This window comes from Ahaetulla prasina, chromosome 1 (genome assembly GCF_028640845.1).
Source record: "Ahaetulla prasina isolate Xishuangbanna chromosome 1, ASM2864084v1, whole genome shotgun sequence".
Classification (NCBI taxonomy): domain Eukaryota; kingdom Metazoa; phylum Chordata; class Lepidosauria; order Squamata; family Colubridae; genus Ahaetulla; species Ahaetulla prasina.
In genome coordinates this window covers 11,081,562-11,108,453 of record NC_080539.1, presented here as the reverse complement: position 1 = coordinate 11,108,453, position 26,892 = coordinate 11,081,562, and the positions used below count along the sequence as shown (strand labels likewise).

At 45.6% G+C, this 26,892-nt stretch overlaps 1 protein-coding gene across 4 annotated transcripts in view; it reads left to right on the top strand.

Annotated features, from left to right (window-relative positions):
- Positions 1-26,892, top strand: part of ACACA (acetyl-CoA carboxylase alpha) — a 334,336-nt gene that overhangs the window by 20,461 nt on the left and 286,983 nt on the right. For 3 of the 4 annotated variants that reach the window (XM_058164168.1, XM_058164167.1, XM_058164172.1), the window contains exons 2-3: positions 4,539-4,585; positions 7,246-7,495. In XM_058164168.1, coding sequence (XP_058020151.1) covers positions 4,539-4,585; positions 7,246-7,495 — 297 coding nt within the window. Of the gene's footprint in view, positions 1-4,538; positions 4,663-7,245; positions 7,496-26,892 lie in introns of those variants that run through there. The other variant, XM_058164169.1, reaches the window with a different exon arrangement.

Genomic DNA, 26,892 nt, shown 5'->3' with positions numbered 1-26,892 from the left:
ACATGCGCAGTGCGCGTTTGGTGCACACTACGCGTGCATGCACAGCGTATGTTTGGCGTGCACTGCATTTGGTGCACACCGCGCATGCGCAGCCAACAAACCGATGACAAACCGGTTCAGATTGACTGACTTCAATCATCTTAGCTGCTCTTCTTTGTACTTTTTCTAAAGTCTGAACATCTTTTTTGTAGTGTGACCAAAACTGGATGCAGTATACCAGGTGTGACCTTGCTAAGGCTTTTATAAAGCGGTGCAAATACTTAATGTGGTTTTGATACTATGCCTCTGTTTATGCAACCAAGGGGATTGTATTAGCTTTTTGGCTGCTGTTGCACACCGCTGACTCATGTTTAAGTCATCGTCCATGAAGACGGCTGGCTGGGAAATTCCGGGAATCGAAATCCACAGGTCTTGAAAGTTCCCAGGGTTGGACATTAAGCATTATATGTCATCTGTCAGTTATTTTTACAACAGATTCCCAGACTCTCCTGGGCTCCCAGAATTCTCAGCCGTGGCCATATTGAGAATTCTGGGAATTGTAGAGCTGAAGTCACCAAAGTTGAAAAGTACTGAGTAGGCTTCCTTTTCACCTTGCCTGAAAGTCTCAATCTAGAAAAGTCGTCCTGTAAGCGATTCTCGTGAGAGGCATCTTAGCCAAGGATCTTGAAAGGTGAGGTCCTCGACTCTTACCTTTTGTGTGGGTGGTCCAGAACTGGTTAAGGAAATCCTCTCTGTATGCATGTGTCTGTGTTGTGGCAGCTGATGAGTAAGTGAAATTCAGTGCTGGAACACGGTGGAGTTGTGTTGACAGTTTCGTAGCGGTACTTGTAGCTACTTGTTTGTTTGTCTTGATGATATCTTTATTAAATAGTAAAATTAAAAGCCAGCCATTAAAATACAAATAAAGATAAAAGGGAAAAGGGAAGGGGAATAAAAATAAATTAATATTTACATATATATATACATATACATACATATACATATATACTGACAAAGAAATAAAGGGAGAATAGTATAGATCTATTTCAAGCTATTTAGTTCTCATCAGCTAGTCATACCCTTCTGGGATTCGAACCTGGGCTTGCTTTCATATTAGGCAGATGTATTAACGTCTAAGCCACAGGTTCTCCTCGCTTTGTCAGCTTACCAGGGAAAAGATTAAGTGGTTTTTTTTTTTCCTATCGAAGCAACCTGGTCTACCCAAATATGGGAGGGAGCATACTGCTTCCCTTTCGCCTTTCAGCCCCAATCCCAGAAGGGTATGGCTAGCTGATGAGAGCTAAATAGCTTGAAATAGATCTATACTAGTTTCCCTTTATTTCTTTGTCAGTAAATATAAATTTAACACAAAATATTTTGTCGTGTGAGGGCCCCTGGATTGGGGCTGAAAAGTGAAAGGGAAGCAGTATGCTCCCTCCCATATTTGGGTAGATCAGGTTGCTTTGATAGGAAAAAAACTCACTTAAGATATATATATATTTAGAGAGAGAGAGAGGGAGGGAGAGGGAGAGGGAGAGGGGGAGAGGGAGAGGGGGGGGGAGATAGGTAGGTAGACCAGGTTGCTTCGATAGGAAAAAAACTCACTTAAGATATAGAGATAGAGATAGATAGATTGATAGATAGATAGATAGATAGATAGATAGATAGATAGATAGATAGATAGATAGACAGACAGACAGGGAGGGAGGGAGGGAGGGAGGGAAGGAGATCTCAAATAAATTTATAACAATAATGACCTCTGGGCCGTGGTAGCTCAGGCTGTAAGAGCCTGTTATTAGAACACAGCAGCCTGCAATTACTGCAGGTTCAAGCCCGGCCCAAGGTTGACTCAGCCTTCCATCCTTTATTAAGGTAGGTAAAATGAGGACCCAGATTGTTGGGGGGGCAATAAGTTGACTTTGTAAATATACAAATAGAATGAGACTATTGCCTTACACACTGTAAGCCGCCCTGAGTCTTCGGAGAAGGGCGGGATATAAATGTAAATTAAAAAAAAAAAACTGACTTAAAAAAAATACAGAGATAATAATAATATAGCTACCTCTACCTAAGTTTAAACACGTGCTACCAATTTTTAAAATATCTTACTGATAGAAAAGAATATTTTGTAAGTCAGGGTGGAACAGCGGGGTGCTCTCTAAGCTTGCTGGTTTTCTTGCAGACATTTCATTACCAAACTAGCTAACAACATCAGTGCATTTAAAATACCTTAAAGATCAACATTCTTAAAAAACCCGATATTCATAATATATTCTTCTCTTAATTTTTTTAATGGTAGATACTTGTTAAGCTTGGTTCCTTGGATAATTCTCAACTTACAACCGTTCAAAGTTACAACGGCACTGAAAAAAGTGACTTATGACTGTTTTTCACACTTACGACCAATGGGGCAGCTGGATTCACTTAACAACCATGTTAGGGACTTAACTGCAGTGATTCACGTAACAACTGTGGCAAGAAATGTCGTAAAATAGGGCAAAACTGACTGAACAACTTAACAGTAGAAATGTTGGACTCAGGGTCATAAGTCGAGGACTACCACCTGTATATTGAATTTGGAGGGCTGGGATAAAGAGAGACATGGAAGACTTTGAGTCAGGCCTGGGGCATTGCACCAGCCCATAGTAGGTTTAGCTTTATGGGGTCCTCTTCAGAGGTGGGGTTCACTTACCTTCCTTACCAGTTTGAAAATGTGAGTGCGTGCGTGCACCAGTGGTGGGTTGCTACCGGTTCGCCCCGGATCGGGGGGAACCGGTAGTGGCGGCGGCAGGCTCCGCCCACCCACCCGGGCGCTTCTGTGCATGCACATGCCCACGAGCGAACCGGTATCGACAGGATTTGAAACCCACTAGTGGCGCGCACGCACTCTCTTCCCTTGCCTGCACCACCTCTGCACATGTGCATAGCCTTCTGCACATGCGCAGTAGTTGCGCGTTACATCTGGGCGGGTCCTGGGCGGAGCCTCCCGCAGTCACCGCTACCGGTTCGGGCAATCCGGACAGAACCAGCTGAATCCCACCACTAGTCCTCTTAGCTTCCAAGATGCTGTGTTCCTGCTTAGGATGAGAACAATCTGCCTCCAACGGTCCTCCCCAGAAATTCAGGTAGTCCTTGACTTAAAAACATTTGTTTAGTGACCGTTGAAAGTAACAACAGCATTGAAAAAAGTGATTTATGGCTGTTTTTCACACTTACGACCATTGCAGCATCTCCCTGGTCATATGATCAAAATTCAGATGCTTGACAACTGATTCATATTGATGACGGTTGCAGTGTCCTGGGGGTGGGGGGGCCACGAGATCCCCTTTTGCACCCTTCTGACAAGCAAAGTCAATGGGGAAGCCAGGTTCACTTAATAATCGGGTTACTGACTTAACAACTGCAGTAGTGATTCACTTAACAACTGAGGCAAGAGAGCATGTAAAATGAGGCATGGAAATAAAAATAGCAATGGAAATTTTCTGCTTAGTTGTGGTCATAAGTCGAGGATTATCAGCCACTCGTGGGTTTTTTTAAGCAAAGGGACTGGAGGTATAACCCCTGTCCCTTCAATAAGCAATGGCGTATCAGTTCTTAAGCTTATTTTTTCATCCTTTTTTGCCTATTTCAAGACTTATTTGCATTACATACTTAACAGTCATCTAGTCCAGGGGTCTCCAACCTTGGCAACTTTAAGCCTGGCAGACTTCAACTCCGCCAGGCTTAAAGTTGCCAAGGTTGGAGACCCCTGATCTAGTCCCACACACCCCGCTTAAGCAGGAGATCCTACACCAGGGGTGTCAAACTCAAGGCTCATGGGCCCGATCCAGCCTGCAGGGCCCTTAGATCTGGCTCGCAGGCCCACCCTGGAAACAGCGAAGGACCGCCCCGCGGTGCCTCTGCCAGGGAAAACAGACCTCGTGGCTCTCCCAGGCTCCGTTTTCTGCTGTGACGACCTCCTGCAATCCTCTGCCAGTGAAGACAGAGCTCGGGAGGCCCATCCCCGCCCTCCCAAGTTCAATCACAACCCTGATGCGGCCCTCAATGAAATCCAGTTTGACATCCCTGCCCTACTACACCATTTCTGACAGATGGCAGTCCAGTCTCTTTTTGAAAGCCTCCAGTGATGAAACTCCTACAACTTCTGAAGGCAACTTCTATTCCATTGGTTGATTGTTCTCACTGTCAGAAAATTCCTCCTTATTTCCAAGTTGAATCTCTCCTTGATCGGTTTCCATCCATTATTCCTTGTCTGGCCTTCGGGTGCTTTGGAAAATAGGTTGACCCCCTTCCTCTCTGTGGCAGCCCCTCAAATATTGGAACACTACTATCATGTTTCCCCTGGTCCTTCTCTTCTCTTCACTAGACTAGCCATGCCCAGTTCCTGCAACGGCTCATTGTATGTTTTATCCTCCAGTCCTCTAATCATCTTGGTTTCTCGTCTGTACACTATTTCTAGGGTCTCAACATCTTTTTAATAGTATGGTGACCAAAACTGGATGCCGTATTCTAGGTGTTGCGGTTTGTCTAAACTTCTTGCTTTTTTCCCTCTCTTTCAGGTCATTTTGGCTGTGGATCACAACTCGGATAACAAGAATTATTGGAGGTCAGTCACTATCAAAACTTCTTCCTTTCAAGATTTGGGGGCTTTCTGATCTGATCTTCTGTGGCTTCAAAACACAGGTAGTTCTCAACTTACAACAGTTTGTTCAGTGACCACTCAAAGTAACGACGGCCCTAACAAAACTGATTTATGGCCGTTTTCCCCACTTCCATTGCATTCTGCTTAATCTATTGAAGTTTGTCATGGTATTATAATACACGGCTGTGCATTCAGAAACACAGTGGAAAGATATGTGTTGTGTCTTGCCCGCTCTCACAGCAGCCGGGGCCTTCTTATCTGCTCCCGAACACGGAGGAATGTATGCCTCCCGGCCCCAGTTCTGGCTCCATGCCCAGACAAGCTGAAGAGGAGGGAGCACCCCCCGGCCCCAGCTCTGGCTCCATGCCCAGGCAAACGGAGCAGCTAGACCCCTCCCCCTCCTCCACAGCATGTGAGCCTGAGGAAGGTTTATTTCCAACAGCTGCTGATTGGAGTGACCCTCGCATCAGAAGACTGGATAGGCGGAGGCAACAGAAGGAAGGGAGGGGCAGGCCTTAATGAGTGCTGAGTCATGGAGCCACACCCCATGGCCTATATAAAGGATCTGCTTTCTGGCAGTCTCTGAGTCAGGCAAAGTCGAACTTATCTTGCTGAAGTCACTTTCTGGTCTCCTGCCTGCTCTGAGGACTTTGCTAGGACTTTGGGCAGAGCTGCAGAGGCAAGCCTGATTCGGATTTCCCTGACCCGGCCGTCAGCAGAGGAGTGGGACATGACAATATGGGTGTATCGGGGTTAATATGTAAGAGAAGGAATTAAGAGGACAATTTTTAAAAATAGTTTCTCAATTTTGCCACACAAGGGACATTTCTGTTAAACAAGGAAAACAAAAAGGCTAATGCAGTACAGGTAGTCCTCGACTTACAACGGTTCATTTAATGACCATTCAAAGTTACAACAGCACTGAAAAAAGTGACTTATGACCGTTTTTTACACTTATGACCATTGCAGCATCCCCAGGGTCACATGATTTACATGGCAACAGGTTCATACTTACGACGGCTGCAGTGTCGCGAGGTCATCTTTTGCAAACTTTTGACAAGCAAGATCAATGGGGGAAACCAGATTCACTTAACAACCGTGTTACTAATTTAACAACTAATTTAACAACATTTGTGCATTGACTGAACAAATGTGGCAAGAAAAGACTCACTTAACAAATTTCTCACTTAATAACATAAATTCTGGGTTCAATTGTGGTCGTAAGTCAAGGACTACCTGTACCTGTAGCAGCTAGTGCCTAGCCAACTGATCTCAAAAAGCAGTTTTAGATAAGGTTAGGATGTGGATGGGAGGCCATTAGGAAATCTCAGCCTGAAGGTTAGGCCCAAATCTTGAAAAAAATGAAGACTGTAAAGTGAGTTATGTGTCGTGTCCCACTCCTCCGCTGACGGCCGGGTCAGGGAAATCCGAATCAGGCGTGCCTCTGCAGCTCTGCAAAGTCCTAGCAAAGGCCTCAGGGCAGGCAGGAGACCAGAAAGTGACTTCAGCAAGATATGTTTAGACTTTGCCTGACTCAGAGACTGCCAGAAAGCAGATCCTTTATATAGGCCATGGGGTGTGGCTCCATGACTCAGCACTTATCCAGGCCTGCCCCTCCCTTCCTTCTGTTGCCTCCGCCTATCCAGTCTTCTGATGCGAGGGTCACTCCAGTCGGCAGCTGTTGGCAATTGACCTCCCTCAGGCTCCCATGCTGTGGAGGAGGGGGAGGGGTCTAGTTGCTCCGTTTGCCTGGGCATGGAGCCAGAGCTGGGGGCTGGAGGTATTTCCTCTTCAGCCTGTCTGGGCATGGAGCCAGGGCTGGGGCCGGGAGGCATACTAGAACATTCCTCCGTGTTCGGAAGCAGATAAGAAGACCCCGGCTGAGGTGAGATTAGACGAGACACAACATTATGACCATTTTTCACACTTATGACCTTTGTAGCATTTCCATGGCCGCATGATCAAAATTCATACGCTTGGCAACTGACTCACATCTATGACGGTTGTAGCATGTTTCTAACGTAAGAGCTGTAGTGATTCACTTCACAAATGTGGCAAGAAAGGTTTTAAATCATGCGGCACAGCTGATTGTCGAAAATAGCGGTTCAGAGGAACCGCTAGGGTTTTTTTTACTATCGGTTCGCCCGAACCGGTAGTTTTTATCACTACTGGTTCGCCTGAACTGGTGCGAACCGGTAGGATTTCAACATGGCTTATGACCATTTTTCACACTTACGACTATGGCAGCATCCCCATAGTCACGTGGTTTACATTTGGACGCTTGACAATGAACTCGCATTTATGACAGTTGCCATGTTGATGTGATCACCTTTTGCTCCCTTCTGACAAGCCATGAGGAAACCAGATTCACTTAACAACCATCTTACCAATTTAAGAACTGCAGTGATTCACTTAACAAATGTGGTGAGAAATGTCGTGAAATGGGGCAAGACTCACTTAGCAAATGTCTCAGTTCACCACATAAATTTTGGGCTCAATTCCAGTCGTAAGTTGAGGACTACCTGTATTTGAAAACGCGTTTAATGTTTGAAAAATGAAAAATGTTAAATCTTCTTAAAACTCAGGTGTTATTGGTTTTTTTTGTTTTTGTTTTTCCTTGTTAGCGGTACAAACCTTCTTCGCCGGCACAATGAGTAACAAGCCACCGCCTGACGATAAGCTTCTGGAGCTGAATTTACATTCCCATTTCATCATCGGTTCCATTTCAGAGGATAACTCTGAAGATGAGACAAGCTCCTTGGTGAAAATCGATTTACTGGAAGAAAAAGACCAGTCCATCTCTCCAGTCTCCGTCAGTTCGGACTCTCTTTCTGACCTCAGTTCTTCCGGTGTTCAAGAGGCCCTTCATATGAGGTAGAACAAAATGAAAATCATAATCGTTCATTTAGTGACCATTCAAACTTACAACGGCACTGAAAAAAGTGCCAAGACTCTTTTTCACACTTACGACCGTTGCCACATTCCCATGGTCATATGATTAAAATCCAGACACTTGGCAAATGACTCATATATATGACGGTTGTAGCGTCATGGGCAGTGGTGAAATCCCCCGTGTTGTGCGCCAAATGCATGCTTCACGTGGAAAAAGGAGGCTTAAGAAGGTAAGTAGAACAGCGAGGGGGGGAACAGTTGTGCCGCATGATTTAGATTCGCTAGAAAGTAGGATTTCCTGCTTTCTAGCAAATATAAATCGTGCGGCACAGCTGATCGTTGGAAATACCTGTTCGGATGAACCGGTAGCTTTTATTACCAGTTCAACCGAACCGGTGCTAACCGGTAACATTTCACCCCTGGTCCTGGGGACGTGTGCTCCCCTTTTGTGACCTTCTGACAAGCAAAGTCAATGGGGAAGCCAGAGTCACTTAACAATCGTGTTACTAACTTAATACCTGCAGTGATCCACTTAATAGCTCCGGCAAGAAAAGTTGTAAAATGAGGCAAAATTCACTTAAGAAATGTTTCACTTAACAACGGAAATGTTGGGCTCAATTGTGGTCGTAAGTCGAGGACTACGGGTATGGAATTATGTCTTATTTTCTTTTCTTGTTGCTCTAAAGCAGGATGGTGTGGACTTCAGCTCCCAGAATTCCCTGGTCAGCCATGCTTTAAGACAGGGGTGTCAAACTTGTGTCGTCACAGCGTGGTCACATGACATAGCAGGACTTTTTCCCCCTTCGCTAAACCGAGCGGGGGTGGAGCTAGCACATGATGTCTCTGGCCTGCGGACTGCGAGTTTGACACCCCTGCTTTAAGATGTGTGGACTTTAAGATGTGTGGATTTCAACTCCCAGAATTCCCCAGTTAGCCATGCTGGCTGGGGAATTCTGGGAATTGAAGTCCAGACTCCTTAAACTTGCCAAGGTTGGACACCCCTGTTCTGAAGGATTTTGCAAGTACTGAGTCACAGAAGGGAAGGCAGAAGGAAACCATGAAATGTATCCTACTTTTGAAAGTGTAGGTATGTCTATGGCTTGGCCACATGGAGGGAACCAGATTATTAGCCTGGGACAATGCAGAATTCGGATTTGGACTCACTAGCCAAACTAAGTATGATTTTGTTTTTAAAGAAAGTTTAAAGGAACTTTTGTTTTTCTCCTTCAGTTAGGTAAGGTAAAGCTTTCCCTGCACACGCATGCTAGTCATTTCCGGCTCTAGGGGGCGGGTGCTCATTTCCATTTCTAAGCCAAAAAGCAGCGCTGTCCGAAGACGTCTCCGTGGTCATGTGGCCGGCATGACTCAACGCCAAAGGCACATGGAACACTGTTACCTTCCCACCAAAGGTGGTCCCTATTTTTCTACTTGCATTTTTTAGCTGCTTTCGAACTGCTAGGTTGGCAGAAGCTGGGACAAGTCACGGGAGCTCACCCCATTACGCGGCACTGGGGATTCAAACCGCTGAACTGCCGACCTTTTGATTGACAAGCCCAGCGTCTTAGCCACTGAGCTACCGCATCCCTAGTTGGAGTCTATATACATTTATTTAACATAGTAGCAGACATATGGAGTTAGAAGGGACCTTGGAGGGAGATCACTGCAGTTGATAAGTTAGTAACCCGGTTGTTAAGTGAATCTGACTTCCCTCTTGACTTTGCTTGTCAGAAGGTCACAAAAAGGGAATCACACGGCCTTGGGACCCTGCATCCGTCATAAATACGAGTCTGCTGCCAAGTGTCTGAATTTTGATCACATAACAATGGAGATGTTGCAAGGGTCATAACTGTGAAAAAAACAGTCACAAGTCACCTTTTTCAGTGCCGTAACTTTGGACGGTCACACTAAATCAGGGGTCTCCACCCTTGGCAACTTTAAGCCTGGAGGACTTCAACCAACAATACTGGCTGGGGAATTCTGGGAGTTGAAGTCCTCCAGGCTTAAAGTTGACAAAGTTGGAGACCCCTATACCAAATGACCTGTTGTAAGTTGAGGATGACCTGTAATGGAAATGGTCGAAAGTAGAGGGCTACCTGTCCTATGCTGCCCAATTTCTGTGGGAATGGATGTTTCAATGCACTGGGAAGCATCGGGATGGGGACGGGAGGCTTGTTTGCTCTGTCTCATTGAGAAGTTCTTGAGCGATTGATTGAAGGACCTTGATGTCCCCCAAAATAATGTTTGTAGCCCAGTTGCTATATAGAGCGAGGTTGGCTGAACTTGGAAGAGTTGTGGTTTTTGTGTTCGCCTTCGTTAACAAACACATGAGGACCGGCAATTAAACGGGTTAGCATTCACCATTCCCTTTTCAAGTCTGATTAGAATGTTGCTTTCTTCCAAATGATTCTATTCTATGCCTGCTATTGCCATCAGAAGTGTGAAAAGCAGTCACAAGTCACTTTTTCAGTGCTGTTGTAACCTCGGTCACTAATGAATGGTTATAAGTCAAGGTATTGTACAATGAGAGATGTATACATCTCTCCTTTGTTGTGTTGGTGAGCATTTCAGAACATCAAACAACTGTTGCAAAAAACACAAGGAAAGGCTTGAATTGGGCTGGCCAATCCGCAGAAGGTGTGAAGTATGCAATTCTGTTGTTGCAATCTGGAATAGTCTGTCCCCGATATTTGATCATCCCTCACCATATTAGCAATAGCACTTAAACTTATATGCCGCTTCAAAGTGCTTTACAGCCCTCTGTAAATAGTTACAGAGTCAGCCCGTTGGCCCCCAACAATTTGGGTCCTCATTTTACCCACCTCAAAAGAATGGAAAGCTAAGTCACTCTTGAGCTGGTCAGGATCGAACTTCTGGCAGTGAGCAGTGCAATACTACATTCTAACCACTGCGCCACCACGGCTCATTATTCGTTTTTAATAAAACGAATAAGAAAGACAGGCAGTCCTTGACTCGTGACCACTTGCTTAATGACTGGTCAAAGTTATGATGGACAGTTCATTTAGTGACCTTTTGACCTACCTCAGGAGGACCGGCTTCCCTGGCTCAAACTCCAGGAGCCAGAGGCAGGCCAGGTGGAGGGGATAACGAGGCCTCCGTCCCCTGACTCTTCCCCCCCAGGTCACGCCTCCAGACCCAGCTGATGGCAATCAGGCCTGGCTGGACCCTAGGTTTCGTAGGCAGGAGAGGTGGGAACAACAGAAGCAGGGGTGGGGCAGGCCTAGGAAATGTTGCATCATGGAGCCACGCTGCACAGGATATAAAAGCAGCGAGGGCTGCTATGCCTCTTCGTAGCAGGCAAAATCAACTGCTTAACTAAGAGCTGAAGTACTGTTTGTTCCTGGGTGACTCATCGGCATCAAGGGAGATAACAGAGTCCCTTGGCAAACGCTTGCTAGTTTGCTGCCAGAGCTGATAGTACCGGCTAATTAAGCCATCGCTCGGACGGACAGAACAGGTTGTAGAATGGTTCAGCGTTCACTTAACCACTGTCTCGCTTAACAACATAAATTTTTGGGGTCAATTGTGGTCGTAAATCTAGGAGTACCTGTAATCTGCTTTAGATGTGCTTGAAAAAATATTTTAAATGAACATTCCTGGAAGTTATGCTCCATTAGCCATCTTGTCTCTAACTTCCTTTCATGAGAAGTAACCAAGTATGGTAAAGACTCCTGGGAGGGGAGGGGAGGTGTGGGCGGGTGGGGCCATCCAGGAGCGGGATTTGGGAGTTCTCCGAACTGCACAGAATCTTACCTAGAGGTTCTCCTGAACCCTGTGAACCCCCAGCAGCCCACCCCTGGACCTACCATTTAGACGTATTTTAATGTTGGGATAGGTAAAGGTAAAGGTTCCCCTTGCACATATGTGCTAGTCAGTCCTGACTCTAGGGGGCGGTGCTCATCTCCGTTTCAAAGCCGCAGAGCCAGCGCTGTCCGAAGACGTCTCCGCGGTCATGTGGCCGGCATGACTCAACGCCAAAGGCGCACGGAACGCTGTTACCTTCCCACCAAAGGTGGTCCCTATTTTTCTACTTGCATTTTTACATGCTTTCGAAACTGCTAGGTTGGCGGAAGCTGGGACAAGTCACGGGAGCTCACCCTGTTACACGGCAGCACTAGGGATTCGAACTGCTGAGCTGCCGACCTTTCGATCGACAAACTCAATGTCCTAGCCCCTGAGCCACCGCGTCCCTTTGAATGTTGGGATAGGAGCCATAATTTTGCCAGGCTTCCTGTTCACTAAACTGGAGTTTCTAAAACTGCAAGCCAGAACTGTAGAACATGGGAAGCTGGAATCAAATAAACCCCAAACAGCATTTACACACACATACTAAACCAGGTCAGAGTTGGGATTTATCCAATGTGTTCCGTTTGCAGGATCGAATCTGGGTCAGTGACCTAAACCAAAGGTTTCGTCTTATGAGCTTTTGGATTCTTGCTGAAGCCCATCTTCAGGGATTATGTAAAGATTCCCAGTCATCCAGGTTGTGGTGTCCCAAAGGTGCTTCTTCAGGAGGCAACTGCACTTTCTTGTTTTTTTTCTTCTTCTTCTGAAAACACTTTGCTTCTCCTCCAAGAAGCTTCTTCAGCTCTGACAGGATGGTGGGGAATGGAAGGATTTATTTTCCTTGCAGGCAGCTGGTTCATTTGCATCCTTTTAGAGAGTCGTTGAGGCCACTTGGAGGTTTACCTTTTGTTGTGTCTTGCCCGCTCTCACCGCACTTGTTCTTCATATTTTTAGTCTCCAGTCCCCTAATCCTCTTTGTTGCTTTTCTCTGCACTCTGTTGTGTCTTGCCCCTGGCTCCATCCCCAGACAGGCTGAGGAGGAGGAAGCACTCCCAGCCCCAGCCCTGGCTCCATGCCCAGGCAAACGGAGCAACTAGACCCCTCCCCCACAGCATGTGAGCCTGAGGGAGGCCAGTTACCAACAGCTGCCGACTGGAGTGACCTCGCTCAGAAGACTTGATAGGCGGCGCCAGAAGGAAGGAGGGCAGGCCTGGATAAGTGCTGAGTCATGGAGCCACATCCCATGGCCTATATAAAGGATCTGCTTTCTGGCATTCTCTGAGTCAGGCAAAGTCTAAACATATCTTGCTGAAGTCACTTTCTGGTCTCCTGCCTGCCTTGAGAACTTTGCTAGGACTTTGGCAGAGCTGCAGAGGCACGCCTGATTCGGATTTCCCTGACCCGGCTGTCAGCGGAGGAGTGGGACACGACATAGAGATTCTCAGTCATCCAGGTTGTGGAACACTTTGCTTCTCTTCCCAAGAAGCTTCTTCAGCTCTGACAGGATGGTGGGGAATGGAAGGATTTATTTTCCTTGCAGGCAGCTGGTCATTTGCATCCTTTTAGAGAGTCGTTGAGGCCACTTGGAGGTTTACCTTTTGTTGTGTCTTGCCCGCTTTCACCGCAGCCGGGGCCTTCTTATCTGCTTCCGAACGCCGAGGAATGTCCTAGTATGCCTCCCGGCCCCAGCCCTGGCTCCATGCCCAGACAGACTGAGGAGGAGGAAGCACCTCCCGGCCCCAGCCCTGGCTCCATGCCCAGACAGGCTGAGGAGGAGGAAGCACTTCCCAGCCCCAGCCCTGGCTCCATGCCCAGGCAAACGGAGCAACTAGACCCCTCCCCCACAGCATGTGAGCCTGAGGGAGGCCAGTTACCAACAGCTGCCGACTGGAGTGACCCTCGCTTCAGAATAATTGATAGGCGGCGGCGTCAGAAGGAAGGGAGGGGCAGGCCTGGATAAGTGCTGAGTCATGGAGCCACATCCCATGGCCTATATAAAGGATCTGCTTTCTGGCATTCTCTGAGTCAGGCAAAGTCTACCTTAACTTGCTGAAGTCACTTTCTGGTCTCCTGCCTGCCTTGAGAACTTTGCTAGGACTTTGGCAGAGCTGCAGAGGCACGCCTGATTCGGATTTCCCTGACCCGGCCGTCAGCGGAGGAGTGGGACACGACACCTTTGTCCTCAGGATCACCTGAGTGGTCCAAAAAGAAAAATTGCAGACTACAGGAACCAGGAACACTAGTCAAGTGACCATGAGGACACAGTGCTTCAATGACCCTCTACTTTTGGAATAGTGTCAAGGTTCCAGAAAAACCTCTTCTGCATAAAAAAACCCCCTCTGAAGCCATTGTCTTTCAAAGTTCTTTACTAGCATAAGGAAACTGGCACATGATGAGTGAAATTCCAAAACTGAAACTTCCGGATTCTTTCCCCAGTTATACAAACCCCAAGAGTCCCACTCCCCCCCAACCCCTTTGCCGGTCACATGGTCCAACGTTCTTCCACTTTATTCGAAACCTCTTCTTGCCACTCCTTCTGCAGATGTGAACACAAGTCGACCGCTTGAAGAATGTTACCATACCCCTCAACCCCCCTTCTTCCCCTCAGGGGAGAAATGTGGCAGCGTCTGGAAACCTATGGCCTAGTATGGTTTCCAGGCCTGACACAGGGGTGTCAAACTCAATTTCACTGAGGGCCACATCAGGGTTGTGTTAGACCTCGGTGGGCCAGGGTGGGCATGGCCAGCTTAACGTCACTCATATTGGTAGTGCCTGTGGTGGCCTGAGCCCTCTGCCAGTGAAAATGGAGCTCCGTTTTCGGCTGTGACGGCCTCCTGCAATGCTCTGCCAGCAAAAACGGAGCTCGGGAGGGCCGCGTGTAGCTCTCTCGAATTCTGTTTTCGCTGGCAGAGGCACCGCGGGCCGGTTCTTTGCTGTTTCCAAGGCAGCTCCGCGGGCTAGATCTAAGCACCCCGCAGGCCGGATCCGGCCCCCATGGCCTTAGAGTTCGACACCTCTGCTCTAAAAGGATGCAACTGACCAGCTGTCTGCAAGGAGTGTAAATCCTTCCATTCCTCCACCATTCTGTCAGAGCTGAAGAAGCATCTTGAATGAGAAGCGAAACATCTTCAAAAGAAAAAAACAAGAAAGCCCAGTTGCCTCCTGAAAAAGCACCTTTGGGACAGGCAGTGTAAAGTTATAAGAAGATTAAAGAGGAGTGAGGCCCAGGAGACGTGCCATTACAACACGCATCTGTTGTGTGTCTAAAATATGGCATGGAATACACCTTTGCGTGCCAGGGGCCCCCAGCCTTGAACCTCTTTCTCAATCTGTTTGCTTTTATTGGGCCACCATGATCATTCGATCTGCTGCTGCCAAATTACTGGGAAAAATAAAAATGCTGTTTTCTTCCTCATCGCCTTCACGTTTTTTTCAGCATCCTCTTCCTCCAGTTTGAATTAGGTTTAGAAATGGGTTCCCTGTGTCCCCCTCCCCACCCCACGAAAGCTTGCAAAATAATCTGGTCTGCAGTTTTCCCTAAATACCAATAGTCCTTGACTTATAACTATGCATTTGGCGACGGTTCAAAGTTGAAACGGCAATTTGTGATTCACTTAAAAACTGTGGGAAGAGAGGTCGTGATATGACTATATAGCCACGATGGAGCCATGTCTGTGGGCATGCGAGCGTTGCCCTAGCTCAGCTCCAGTGCGCATGTGTGCTGGCCAAGTGATTTTCGGGCCTTACGGGCCACCAGAAGTCGGGAAATGGGCTGTTTCTGGCCTCCGGAGGGCCTCTGGGGGCGGAGGAGGCTGTTTTTGCCCTTCCCAGGCTCCAAGAAAGCCTCTGGAGCCTGAAGAGGGCAAAAAAAACAGGCCTTCCGGGCACACTGGAAGTTGGGAAACAGACTGTTTCCAGCCTCCAAAGGGCCTTGAAGGGGGTGGGGAAGGCTCTTTTTGCCCTCCCCAGGCTCCAAGGAAGCCTCTGGAGCCTGGGCAGAGCAAAAAATAGGCCTGCCGGGCCCATTGGTAACCTTTTAGCCATCGCGTGCCAAAAGCAGGGGGAGCACGGGGGGCGGGGAGTCATGCACGAATGCACGGGAGGCATGGCGCAGGGGGGCATTGAATTAGGGGTGTGGGCACGTGCGCATGTGGGCCCCCCCACGCTTTTGGCACGCAACGGCAAAAAGGTTAGCCATCACTGCTATATAGGTAGTCCATGACTTATGACCATACTGGAGCCCAAAGTTTCTGTTGCTAAGTGAGACATTTATTAAGTGAATTTTGCCCCCTTTTACGACCTGTCTTCCCCCAGTTGATAAGTGAATCATTGTGGTTGTTATGTTAGTCACCTGGTTGTTAAGTGAATCTGGCTTCTCCATTTGACTTTGTTTGTCAGAAGGTCGCAAAAGGTGATCACGTGACCCCAGGAGAATAGAATAGAATAGAATTTTATTGGCCAAGTGTGATTGGACACACAAGGAATTTGTCTTGGTGCATATGCTCTCAGTGTACATAAAAGAAAAGATACGTTCATCAAGGTACAACATTTACAACACAATTGATGGTCAATATACAATATATTACATTTTAAGAGAGAGGTGTGATATGACTATATAAGGAAGCCTACAGAAAAGGTGATAAAATGCTGTACAATCAGGCCAGAAATGCACTAACAAGGGAGATAAGAGCAGCAAAAGAAGCTACTCTGAAAAGCTAAAGAATCAATTTTCAGCAAATGAACCAGCAAACATGTGGAAAACTCTTAAAATATCACCGGCTATGGCAAACCTCCTTCCCAGGCTGAAGGTAATCAACAACTGGCAGATGACCTGAATGAGTTTTACTGCAGGTTTGAAAGGAAACTACAGCCACCTATCTCCACAACCCCATCTCAGACACACCAACAACAGCCAAGCCTCCTACAACTGACCCCATTTCATTGGGTTCACAACCCTAGTGATCACAGAAAGGAAGTGCAGGACCTATTTCACAGACAAAAGCCAGGAAAAGCTCCAGGCCCAGACAAGATAACTCCTTCTTGCTTAAAAGTCTGTGCTGACCAATTGGCCCCATCTTCACCCATATTTTCAATAAATCACTAGAGATGTGCTATGTTCCTTCTTGCTTCAAACGCTCTACCATCATCCCAGTGCCAAGAAGCCCACCATCAAGGAACTGAATGACTACAGACCAGTTGCTCTAACATCTGTAGTCATGAAAACCTTTGAAAGGCTAGTGCTTTCCTACCTGAAACCATCACGAATCCGCTTAGACCCCTTGCAATTTGCATACCGAGCAAATAGATCAACAGATGATGCTGTTAATATGGCTCTGCACTACATCCTACAACATCTTGAGTCTCCAAAGACCTATGCAAGGGTCCTTTTGTAGACTTTAGTTCAGCATTCAATACCATCATTCCAGACATTCTTCTAACTAAGCTAAACCAGCTACAGGTACCGGAACAGACTTGTAAGTGGATCACAAGCTTCCTAACAAACTGTGGGAAGAGAGGTCGATATGACTATATAGCCATGATGGAGCCATGTCTGTGGGCATGCGGCGTTGCCTAGCTCAGCTCCAGTGCGCATGTGTGCTGGCCAAGTGATTTTCGGCCTTACGGGCCACCAGAAGTCGGAAATGGGCTGTTTTTGGCCTCCGGAGGGCCTCTGGGGGTGGAGGAGGCTGTTTTTGCCCTTCCCAGGCTCCAAGAAAGCCTCTGGAGCCTGAAGAGGGCAAAAAAAACAGGCCTTCCGGGCACACTGGAAGTTGGGAAACAGACTGTTTCCAGCCTCCAAAGGGCCTTGAAGGGGGTGGGGAAGGCTCTTTTTGCCCTCCCCCGGCGCCCAGGGAGGCTCTGGGGCCTGGGCGGAGCAAAAAAAAGGCCTGCCGGGCCCATTGGTAACCTTTTAGCCATCGCGTGCCAAAAGCAGGGGGAGCACGGGGGGCGGGGAGTCATGCACGAATGCATGGGAGGCAGGGCGCGGGGGGGCATTGAATTAGGGGTGTGGGCACGTGCGCATGGGGGCCCCCCCACGCTTTTGGCACGCAACGGCAAAAAGGTTAGCCATCACTGCTATATAGGTAGTCCATGACTTATGACCATACTGGAGCCCAAAGTTTCTGTTGCTAAGTGAGACATTTATTAAGTGAATTTTGCCCCCTTTTACGACCTGTCTTCCCCCAGTTGATAAGTGAATCATTGTGGTTGTTATGTTAGTCACCTGGTTGTTAAGTGAATCTGGCTTCTCCATTTGACTTTGTTTGTCAGAAGGTCGCAAAAGGTGATCACGTGACCCCAGGAGAATAGAATAGAATAGAATTTTATTGGCCAAGTGTGATTGGACACACAAGGAATTTGTCTTGGTGCATATGCTCTCAGTGTACATAAAAGAAAAGATACGTTCATCAAGGTACAACATTTACAACACAATTGATGGTCAATATACAATATATTACATTTTAAGAGAGAGGTCGTGATATGACTATATAAGGAAGCCTACAGAAAAGGTGATAAAATGCTGTACAATCAGGCCAGAAATGCACTAACAAGGGAGATAAGAGCAGCAAAAAGAAGCTACTCTGAAAAGCTAAAGAATCAATTTTCAGCAAATGAACCAGCAAACATGTGGAAAACTCTTAAAAATATCACCGGCTATGGCAAACCTCCTTCCCAGGCTGAAGGTAATCAACAACTGGCAGATGACCTGAATGAGTTTTACTGCAGGTTTGAAAGGAAACTACAGCCACCTATCTCCACAACCCCCATCTCAGACACACCAACAACAGCCAAGCCTCCTACAACCGACCCCATTTCATTGGGTTCACAACCCCTAGTGATCACAGAAAAGGAAGTGCAGGACCTATTTCACAGACAAAAGCCAGGAAAAGCTCCAGGCCCAGACAAGATAACTCCTTCTTGCTTAAAAGTCTGTGCTGACCAATTGGCCCACATCTTCAGCCATATCTTCAATAAATCACTAGAGATGTGCTATGTTCCTTCTTGCTTCAAATACTCTACCATCATCCCAGTGCCGAAGAAGCCCTCCATCAAGGAACTGAATGACTACAGACCAGTTGCTCTAACATCTGTAGTCATGAAAACCTTTGAAAGGCTAGTGCTTTCCTACCTGAAAACCATCACGAATCCGCTCTTAGACCCCTTGCAATTTGCATACCGAGCAAATAGATCAACAGATGATTCTGTTAATATGGCTCTGCACTACATCCTACAACATCTTGAGTCTCCAAAGACCTATGCAAGGGTCCTTTTTGTAGACTTTAGTTCAGCATTCAATACCATCATTCCAGACATTCTTCTAACTAAGCTAAACCAGCTACAGGTACCGGAACAGACTTGTAAGTGGATCACAAGCTTCCTAACAAACAGGAAGCAGCAGGTGAAGCTAAGCAAGATCACATCAAATACCTGTACAATTAGCACAGGGGCCCCCCAAGGCTGTGTGCTCTCCCACTTCTCTTCTCTCTGTATACCAATGACTGCATCTCCAATGATCCATTTGTTAAGCTACTGAAGTTCGCAGATGACACAACAGTGATTGGTCTCATTCGAGACAATGACGAATCCGCATATAGACGAGAGGTCTAACGACTAGCCTTGTGGTGCAACCAAAGCAATCTGGAACTGAACACACTCAAAACCGTAGAAATGGTGGTAGACTTTAGGAAAACCCTTCCATACTTCCACCTCTCACAATACTTGACAACACAGTATCAACAGTAGAAACCTTCAAATTTCTGGGTTCTATCATATCGCAAGATCTCAAATGGACAGCTAACATCAAAACATCATTAAAAAGGACAACAAAGAATGTTCTTTCTGCGCCAACTCAGTAAGCTCAAACTGCCCAAGGAGCTGCTGATCCAATTATACAGAGGAATTATTGAGTCTGTCATTTGCACCTCTATAACTGTCTGGTTCGGTTCTGCAACCCAACAAGAAAACACAGACTTCAGAGGATAATTAGAACTGCAGAAAAATAATTGCTACCAACTTGCCTTCCATTGAGGACCTGTATACTGCACGAATCAAGAAGAGGGCCGTGAAAATATTTGCAGATCCCTCGCATCCTGGACATAAACTGTTTCAACTCCTACCCTCAAAACGACGCTATAGAGCACTGCACACCAGAACAACTAGACACAAGAACAGTTTTTTCCCGAAGGCCATCACTCTGCTAAACAAATAATTCCCTCAACACTGTCAGACTATTTACTGAATCTGCACTACTATTAATCGTTTCATAGTTCCCATCACAAATCTCTTTCCACTTATGACTGTATGACTATAACTTGTTGCTGGCAATCCTTATGATTTATATTGCTATATTGATCATCAATTGTGTTGTAAATGTTGTACCTTGATGAACGTATCTTTTCTTTTATGTACACTGAGAGCATATGCACCAAGACAAATTCCTTGTGTGTCCAATCACACTTGGCCAATAAAATTCTATATTCTAATTCTATATATATAGCCATGATGGAGCCATGTCTGTGGGCATGCGAGCGTTGCCCTAGCTCAGCTCCAGTGCGCATGTGTGCTGGCCAAGTGATTTTCGGGCCTTACGGGCCACCAGAAGTCGGGAAATGGGCTGTTTTTGGCCTCCGGAGGGCCTCTGGGGGTGGAGGAGGCTGTTTTTGCCCTTCCCAGGCTCCAAGAAAGCCTCTGGAGCCTGAAGAGGGCAAAAAAAACAGGCCTTCCGGGCACACTGGAAGTTGGGAAACAGACTGTTTCCAGCCTCCAAAGGGCCTTGAAGGGGGTGGGGAAGGCTCTTTTTGCCCTCCCCAGGCTCCAAGGAAGCCTCTGGAGCCTGGGCAGAGCAAAAAATGGGCCTGCTGGGCCCATCGGTAACCTTTTTGCCATCGCGTGCCAAAAGCAGGGGGAGCACGGGGGGCAGGGAGTCATGCACGAATGCATGGGAGGCATGGCGCAGGAGGGCATTGAATTATGGGTGTGGGCATGTGCGCATGTGCCCCCCCCTACGCTTTTGGCACGCAACGGCAAAAAGGTTAGCCATCACTGCTATATAGGTAGTCCATGACTTATGACCATACTGGAGCCCAAAGTTTCTGTTGCTAAGTGAGACATTTATTAAGTGAATTTTGCCCCCTTTTACGACCTGTCTTGCCCCAGTTGATAAGTGATTGTTACATTGTGGTTGTTACGTTAGTCACCCGGTTGTTAAGTGAATCTGGCTTCTCCATTTGACTTTGTTTGTCAGAAGGTCGCAAAAGGTGATCATGTGACCCCAGGATACTGCAACCGTCATAAATGTGAGTCAGTTGCCAAGCATCTGAATTTTGATCACATGATCACAGGGATGCTAGAAAGGTCGTAACTGTGAAAAACGGTCCTACGTCACTTTTTTCAGGGCTGTGGTTAACTTTGAATGGTTACTAAATGAGCTGTTGTAAGCCAAGGACTACCTGTATTACATTTTAAGAGAGAGGTGTGTTTGTGTGTACAAATTTAATAAATAAATAAATAATCCATACACTATATGGCTTTCCCCGTGACTATGTAGGACAACTTTTCACTTTTACACATTAGTATATAACTAGCCGTTTCTATAACAACAACTCTATCTAATCGGCAAAACATAAGTCAAAGTTTCATACTTTTTTTCATCCCGAGCACAAAATCCAGAAGTGATATCCAAATAAAAAACATAATTAAATATATTCTCCTCTTTGAATAAAGCAATCAATTTAACCATTTCTGCTTTATCTTCCCTGCTGTGGAAATAATATATATTTCTAGAAATAAGGAGAAATTTCCTGACAGTTAGAACAATTAATCAGTGGAACGACTTGCCTCCGGAAGTTGTGAATGCTCCAACACTGGAAGTTTTTAAGAAGAGATTGGACAACTATTTGTCTGAAGTGTTGTAGGGTTTCCTGCCTAAGCAGGGGGTTGGACTAGTAGACCTTCAAGGTCCCTTCTATTATTCTAATATCTGCTTGCACTTAATAATCTTTAAAACTATCACTATTTATGTTAACAAAATCCACTGTATTATTTCAGATTCTTTAACCTTAAAAGGAAAAAAAAATACTTTTTTTTCATCCATTTTTTAAGATATGAAACTTTAAGAACATTTCTAAAATCAAAACATTCTAATACATCTTTTTTTTAAAAAAACTACCTCCTAACTTACCTACTTTAAAGTTCACTTTCAGACCAATAAAATTCCTCCCACCTTTTTTGATATTCTGAGAATGTCTCAGAAAGGTTAATGCGGAACCAACACATTCTTAGAATTAAAGTTTATTCTGGAAATGAGCGTTTTGGAAGGATGTCCGTTCCCAATGATTCATTAACAGATTTTTTTTTTCTTTTAAAAAAGAGCAGGCTTGGAAAAACACTCTTAACAGGCACCAGAGTACCTGTTGGTATACAGGTGATGCAGCGATTCACTTAACAACTGGCGAGAAAGGTCGTAAAATGCCACAAAACTCACTTGACAGTGGTCTTGCTTAGTGACAGAAATTTTGGATTCCATTCATTCTTGTGCTTGGACCTCACACTGTGCCATGCGTGCTGTGCTCGGTCTGTTGATAATCCTGTTGCACAAACCTCTTCCGCTAGGCCAGGGGTATCAAACTCAAAGCCCGCAGGCCGGATCAAGCCCACGGCGTGCTTAAATCCAGAAATATCAAAGGACTGGCCCATGGTGCCTCTGGCGGCTAAAACGGGCTGAAAATGGCCCCCAAAACAGCTTAAAAACGGGGTGAAAATGGGCAGTTTTGGGCCAACAGAGTGCTACAGAAGGCCATGGAGGGTGAAAACAAGGCGTGGGGGGCTGCATGAGGCCCCACTTGCCTTGTTTTGGCCTGCAGGAGACTGCAGGAGGCAGCCCTCCCCCCCCGTCTCCCCCCCCCCCCGTCCGCAGAAGAGAACTACAATGCTGATCTGGCCCTCAAAGAAATCCAGTTTGATACCCCTGCTCTAGGCTGACGAGAAGATACTGCTACAGTTCATAACTATAGATAGTCCTTGGTTTACAACTACAATTGTGATTTGAACTTCTACTGTATTGCTAAACGAAGCAGTTGTTAAAGTAACCTTGCCCAATTGGCTTAGTGGCTAAGACGCTGAGCTTGTCGATTGAAAGGTGGGAAGTTCAGCAGTTCGAATCCCTAGTGCTGTGTAACGGGGTGAGCTCCCGTGACTTGTCCCAGCTTCTGCCAACCTAGCAGTTTGAAAGCATGTAAAAAATGCGAGTAGAAAAGTAGGGCCCATCTCTGGTGGGAAGGGAATAGCGTTCCGTGCGCCTTTGGCATTGAGTCATGCCAAACAGAGATGAGCACCGCCCCCTAGAGTCGGGAACGACTAGCACATATGTGCAAGGGGAACTTTTACCTTTTAATTGTACAACCTTTTTTGCCTTGGGTATTAAAAAGGTATTAAGGACTACATTTGTTTCATTTATGGCAGTGGTAGTCAACCTGGTCCCTACCGCCCACTAGTGGGCGTTCCAGCTTCCATGGTGGGCGGTAGGGGTTTTGTCCGATACGGAAGCCCCACTTGCCTTGTTTTGGCTTAGCTTGTGTGGCAAACTGCTAAGTATTTGCTTGAAGTTAAATATAATCTATTCCACTTTCTTCTCTTAAGGAAAAAGGTTTCTAAGAATAGAATAGAATAGAATAGAATAGAATAGAATAGAATAGAATAGAATAGAATAGAATAGAATAGAATAGAATAGAATAGAATAACAGAGTTGGAAGGGACCTTGGAGGTCTTGTAGTCCAACCCCCTGCTTAGGCAGGAAACCCTACAACACTTCAGACAATGGTTATCCAACATCTTCTTAAAAACTTCCAGTGCTGGAGCATTCACAACTTCTGGCAGCAAGTTGTTCCACTGTTTAATTGTTCTAACTGTCAGGAAAATTTTTTAATTTAATTGACTTTTTAAAAAATTTTCATAGCATTATTTAAAAACATTTTCATTAGGTTTTCATAAAATTCCCCGTGTCAGTTTAAATTTCTGAAAATATACTATTTGTATTGCCCGCGTATAAGTTTAGTTCATGTTACGTAAGTGAAACTAAATGGCGCTACAGTGCGACCGCAAACAAAAGAGCCTCGTTCCCAGAATAGCTCGCGTATCTCCCCCCACACCACCCAGCTGTAACAGACAAGCAGATCTGGTAGCCGGTGTTCCCCACAAACTCAATCCACGATGTGCGAGAGGCATGCGCAGACGACGATACACGGTGCATTACTGTGGAACCGGTGGGCGGTTAGAAAACGTTACTGCTAACAGAGATACAAAAGTGGGTGGTAGGTATAAAAAGGTTGACTACCCCTGATTTATGGGGTCCTTGGTGCTCTTTGAGCTTAGTTGTTTTCTTGCGGATGTTTCATCACCAAACTTGGTAACGTCATCAGTGCAAGAAGGGAGCGGGGTTGCTTTCTGTAGCAAGAAGCTCGCCCCATGGGTATTGGGGGAAGTTTTCTTGGTGGTTCCTTGATTTGACTGTTACTTACTCTTACCTTGTTTGTCTGAGTTGGTAATTCCTTGATGGGGGTGTTGTTTACCTCGTGATTGTTGGTCTGGTAGTAAACTTGTTGTAAGTGTTATCTTTTTCTTTCCAGACTTCTTTTTTTTCATAAAAAAGTTTTATTTTTACAATCATGTGAAACAACTCATCCAATGTACAGTTATATACAATTAGTTGGGCTTGCCCAGTCACCACCCCCCTTTTTAACACTCTTCCCTCTTCTACCTTCTTCTACTTTTCAGACCTTCCTCTCCTTCTCTTATCTACATCCTCTCCTCCCTCCACCCTACACCTTCCTTCTCCTCTTCTACCCCTCTTCCTTCCTCTTCTCCTCTTTCCTACCTCCTACTCTCTCTTTTCTCCCTCCCCACCGTTCTAAAATGGTAACTGGCCAGACCTGACCCTACATTAATTATATTTATACATCTTCAATAATCCCTGTACATTAGGGGAGGGGGGTTGAGGCTAGAGATGGAGTGATGGTTAATATCTTTCCAGACTTCTGATGTGAGGTGGGGGGAACATATGAATAGGTTCAGTTTCGGGAATCCATTAACACGATACGGTGTGTTTGCATACAAGCCATACATGGAAAGTTTTGCTTTTTTAGAAAGTTTATGTGGTGTAAGACAGCATGGCTGGTGAGGGAATTCTGGGAGTTGAAGTCCATCCTTCTTTAAAGTTGCCAATGTTGAGCTTCACTATGGGGCAGCCTATAAATCTAAGTATTATTGCTACTGCTGTGATTGGACTAAATGATAAAATAATTATGCTACTGATAAAAGGTGATATGGTGCAAAAAACCCCCAAAACACTAGAATCGTCGCTAAAATACAGGTAGTCCTCGCCTTACAACAGTTCATTTAGTGACCATTCAAAGTTACGACGGCATTGAGAAAAGTGACTTAGGACCGTTTTTCACAGTTACAACCTGTGCAGCATTCCCATGGTCACGTGATCAAAATTCAGATGCTTGGCAGCTGTTTCATACTTACGACTGTTGCAGTATCCTAGGGTCACGTGATCACTTTTTGTGACCGTCTGACAAGCAAAGTCAAAGGCGGAAGTCAGAGTCACTTAACGACCGGGTTGCTAACTTTTTTTTTTTATTTGCAATTATATCCCGCCCTTCTCCGAAGACTCAGGACGGCTTACACTATGTCAAGCAATAGTCTTCATCCTATTTGTATATTATATACAAAGTCAACTTATTGCCCCCAACAATCTGGGTCCTCATTTTACCTACCTTATAAAGGATGGAAGGCTGAGTCAACCTTGGGCCTGGTGGGACTTGAACCTGCAGTAATTGCAAGCAGCTGTGTTAATAACAGACTGTCTTAGCAGTCTGAGCCACCAGAGGCCCTTACCAAAGCTGCAATGATTCACTTAACAACTGTGGCAAGAAAAGTTGTAAAACAGGCCAAAAGTCACTTAACAAATGTCTCATTTAACAACAGAAATTTTGGGCTCAGTTGTGGTTGTAACTTAAGGACTACGTGTGTTGCTATTGCTGTTACTGGACTAAATGATAAAATAATTATGCTAGGGATGAAAGGTGGCATGGTGCAAAACAAACAAACAAGCAAGCATTGCCACTAAAATATAGGTAGTCCCTCGACTTACAACAGTTCGTTTAGTGACTGTTCGAAGTTATAATGGCCCTGAAAAAAGTGACTTGTGACTGTTTTTGTGACTTGTACTTTTATGTACACTGAGAGCATCTGCACCAAGACAAATTCCTTGTGTGTCCAATCACACTTGGCCAATAAAATTCTATTCTATTCTATTCTATTCTATTCTATTCTATTTTCCGTACTTAACGACCGTTGCAGCTTCTTCATGGTCATGTGATCAAAATTCTAACCCTTGGCGACTGACTCATATTTATGATGGTCGCAGTGTCCCGGGGTCGCATGATCATCTTTTGCGACCTTCTGACAGGCAAAGTCAAATGGGGAAGCCAGATTCACTTAACAACCGGGTTGCTAACTTTTTTTTTTAATTTGCATTTATATCCCGCCCTTCTCCGAAGACTCAGGACGGCTTACACTATGTCAAGCAATAGTCTTCATCCTATTTGTATATTATATACAAAGTCAACTTATTGCCCCCAACAATCTGGGTCCTCATTTTACCTACCTTATAAAGGATGGAAGGCTGAGTCAACCTTGGGCCTGGTGGGACTTGAACCTGCAGTAATTGCAAGCAGCTGCTGTTAATAACAGACTGTCTTAGCAGTCTGAGCCACCAGAGGCCCTTACCAAAGTTGCAATGATTCACTTAACAACTGTGGCAAGAAAAGTTGTAAAACAGGCCAAAAGTCACTTAACAAATGTCTCATTTAACAACAGAAATTTTGGGCTCAGTTGTGGTCGTAACTTAAGGACTATGTGTGTTGCTATTGCTGTTACTGGACTAAAGGATAAAATAATTATGCTAGGGATGAAAGGTGGCATGGTGCAAAACAAACAAACAAACAAGCAAGCATTGCCACTAAAATATAGGTAGTCCCTCGACTTACAACAGTTCGTTTAGTGACTGTTCGAAGTTATAATGGCCCTGAAAAAAGTGACTTGTGACTGTTTTGTGACTTGTACTTTTATGTACACTGAGAGCATCTGCACCAAGACAAATTCCTTCTGTGTCCAATCACACTTGGCCAATAAAATTCTATTCTATTCTATTCTATTCTATTCTATTCTATTCTATTCTATTCTATTCTATTCTATTCTATTCTATTCTATTCTATTTTCCGTACTTAACGACCGTTGCAGCTTCTTCATGGTCATGTGATCAAAATTCTAACCCTTGGCGACTGACTCATATTTATGACGGTCGCAGTGTCCCGGGGTCGCATGATCATCTTTTGCGACCTTCTGACAGGCAAAGTCAAATGGGGAAGCCAGATTCACTTAACAACCGGGTGACTAACGTAACAACCGCAATGATTCACTTATCAACTGGGACACGACAGGTCGTAAAAGGGGGCAGAATTCACTTAACAAATGTCTCACTTAGCAACAGAAATTTTGGACTCCAGTAT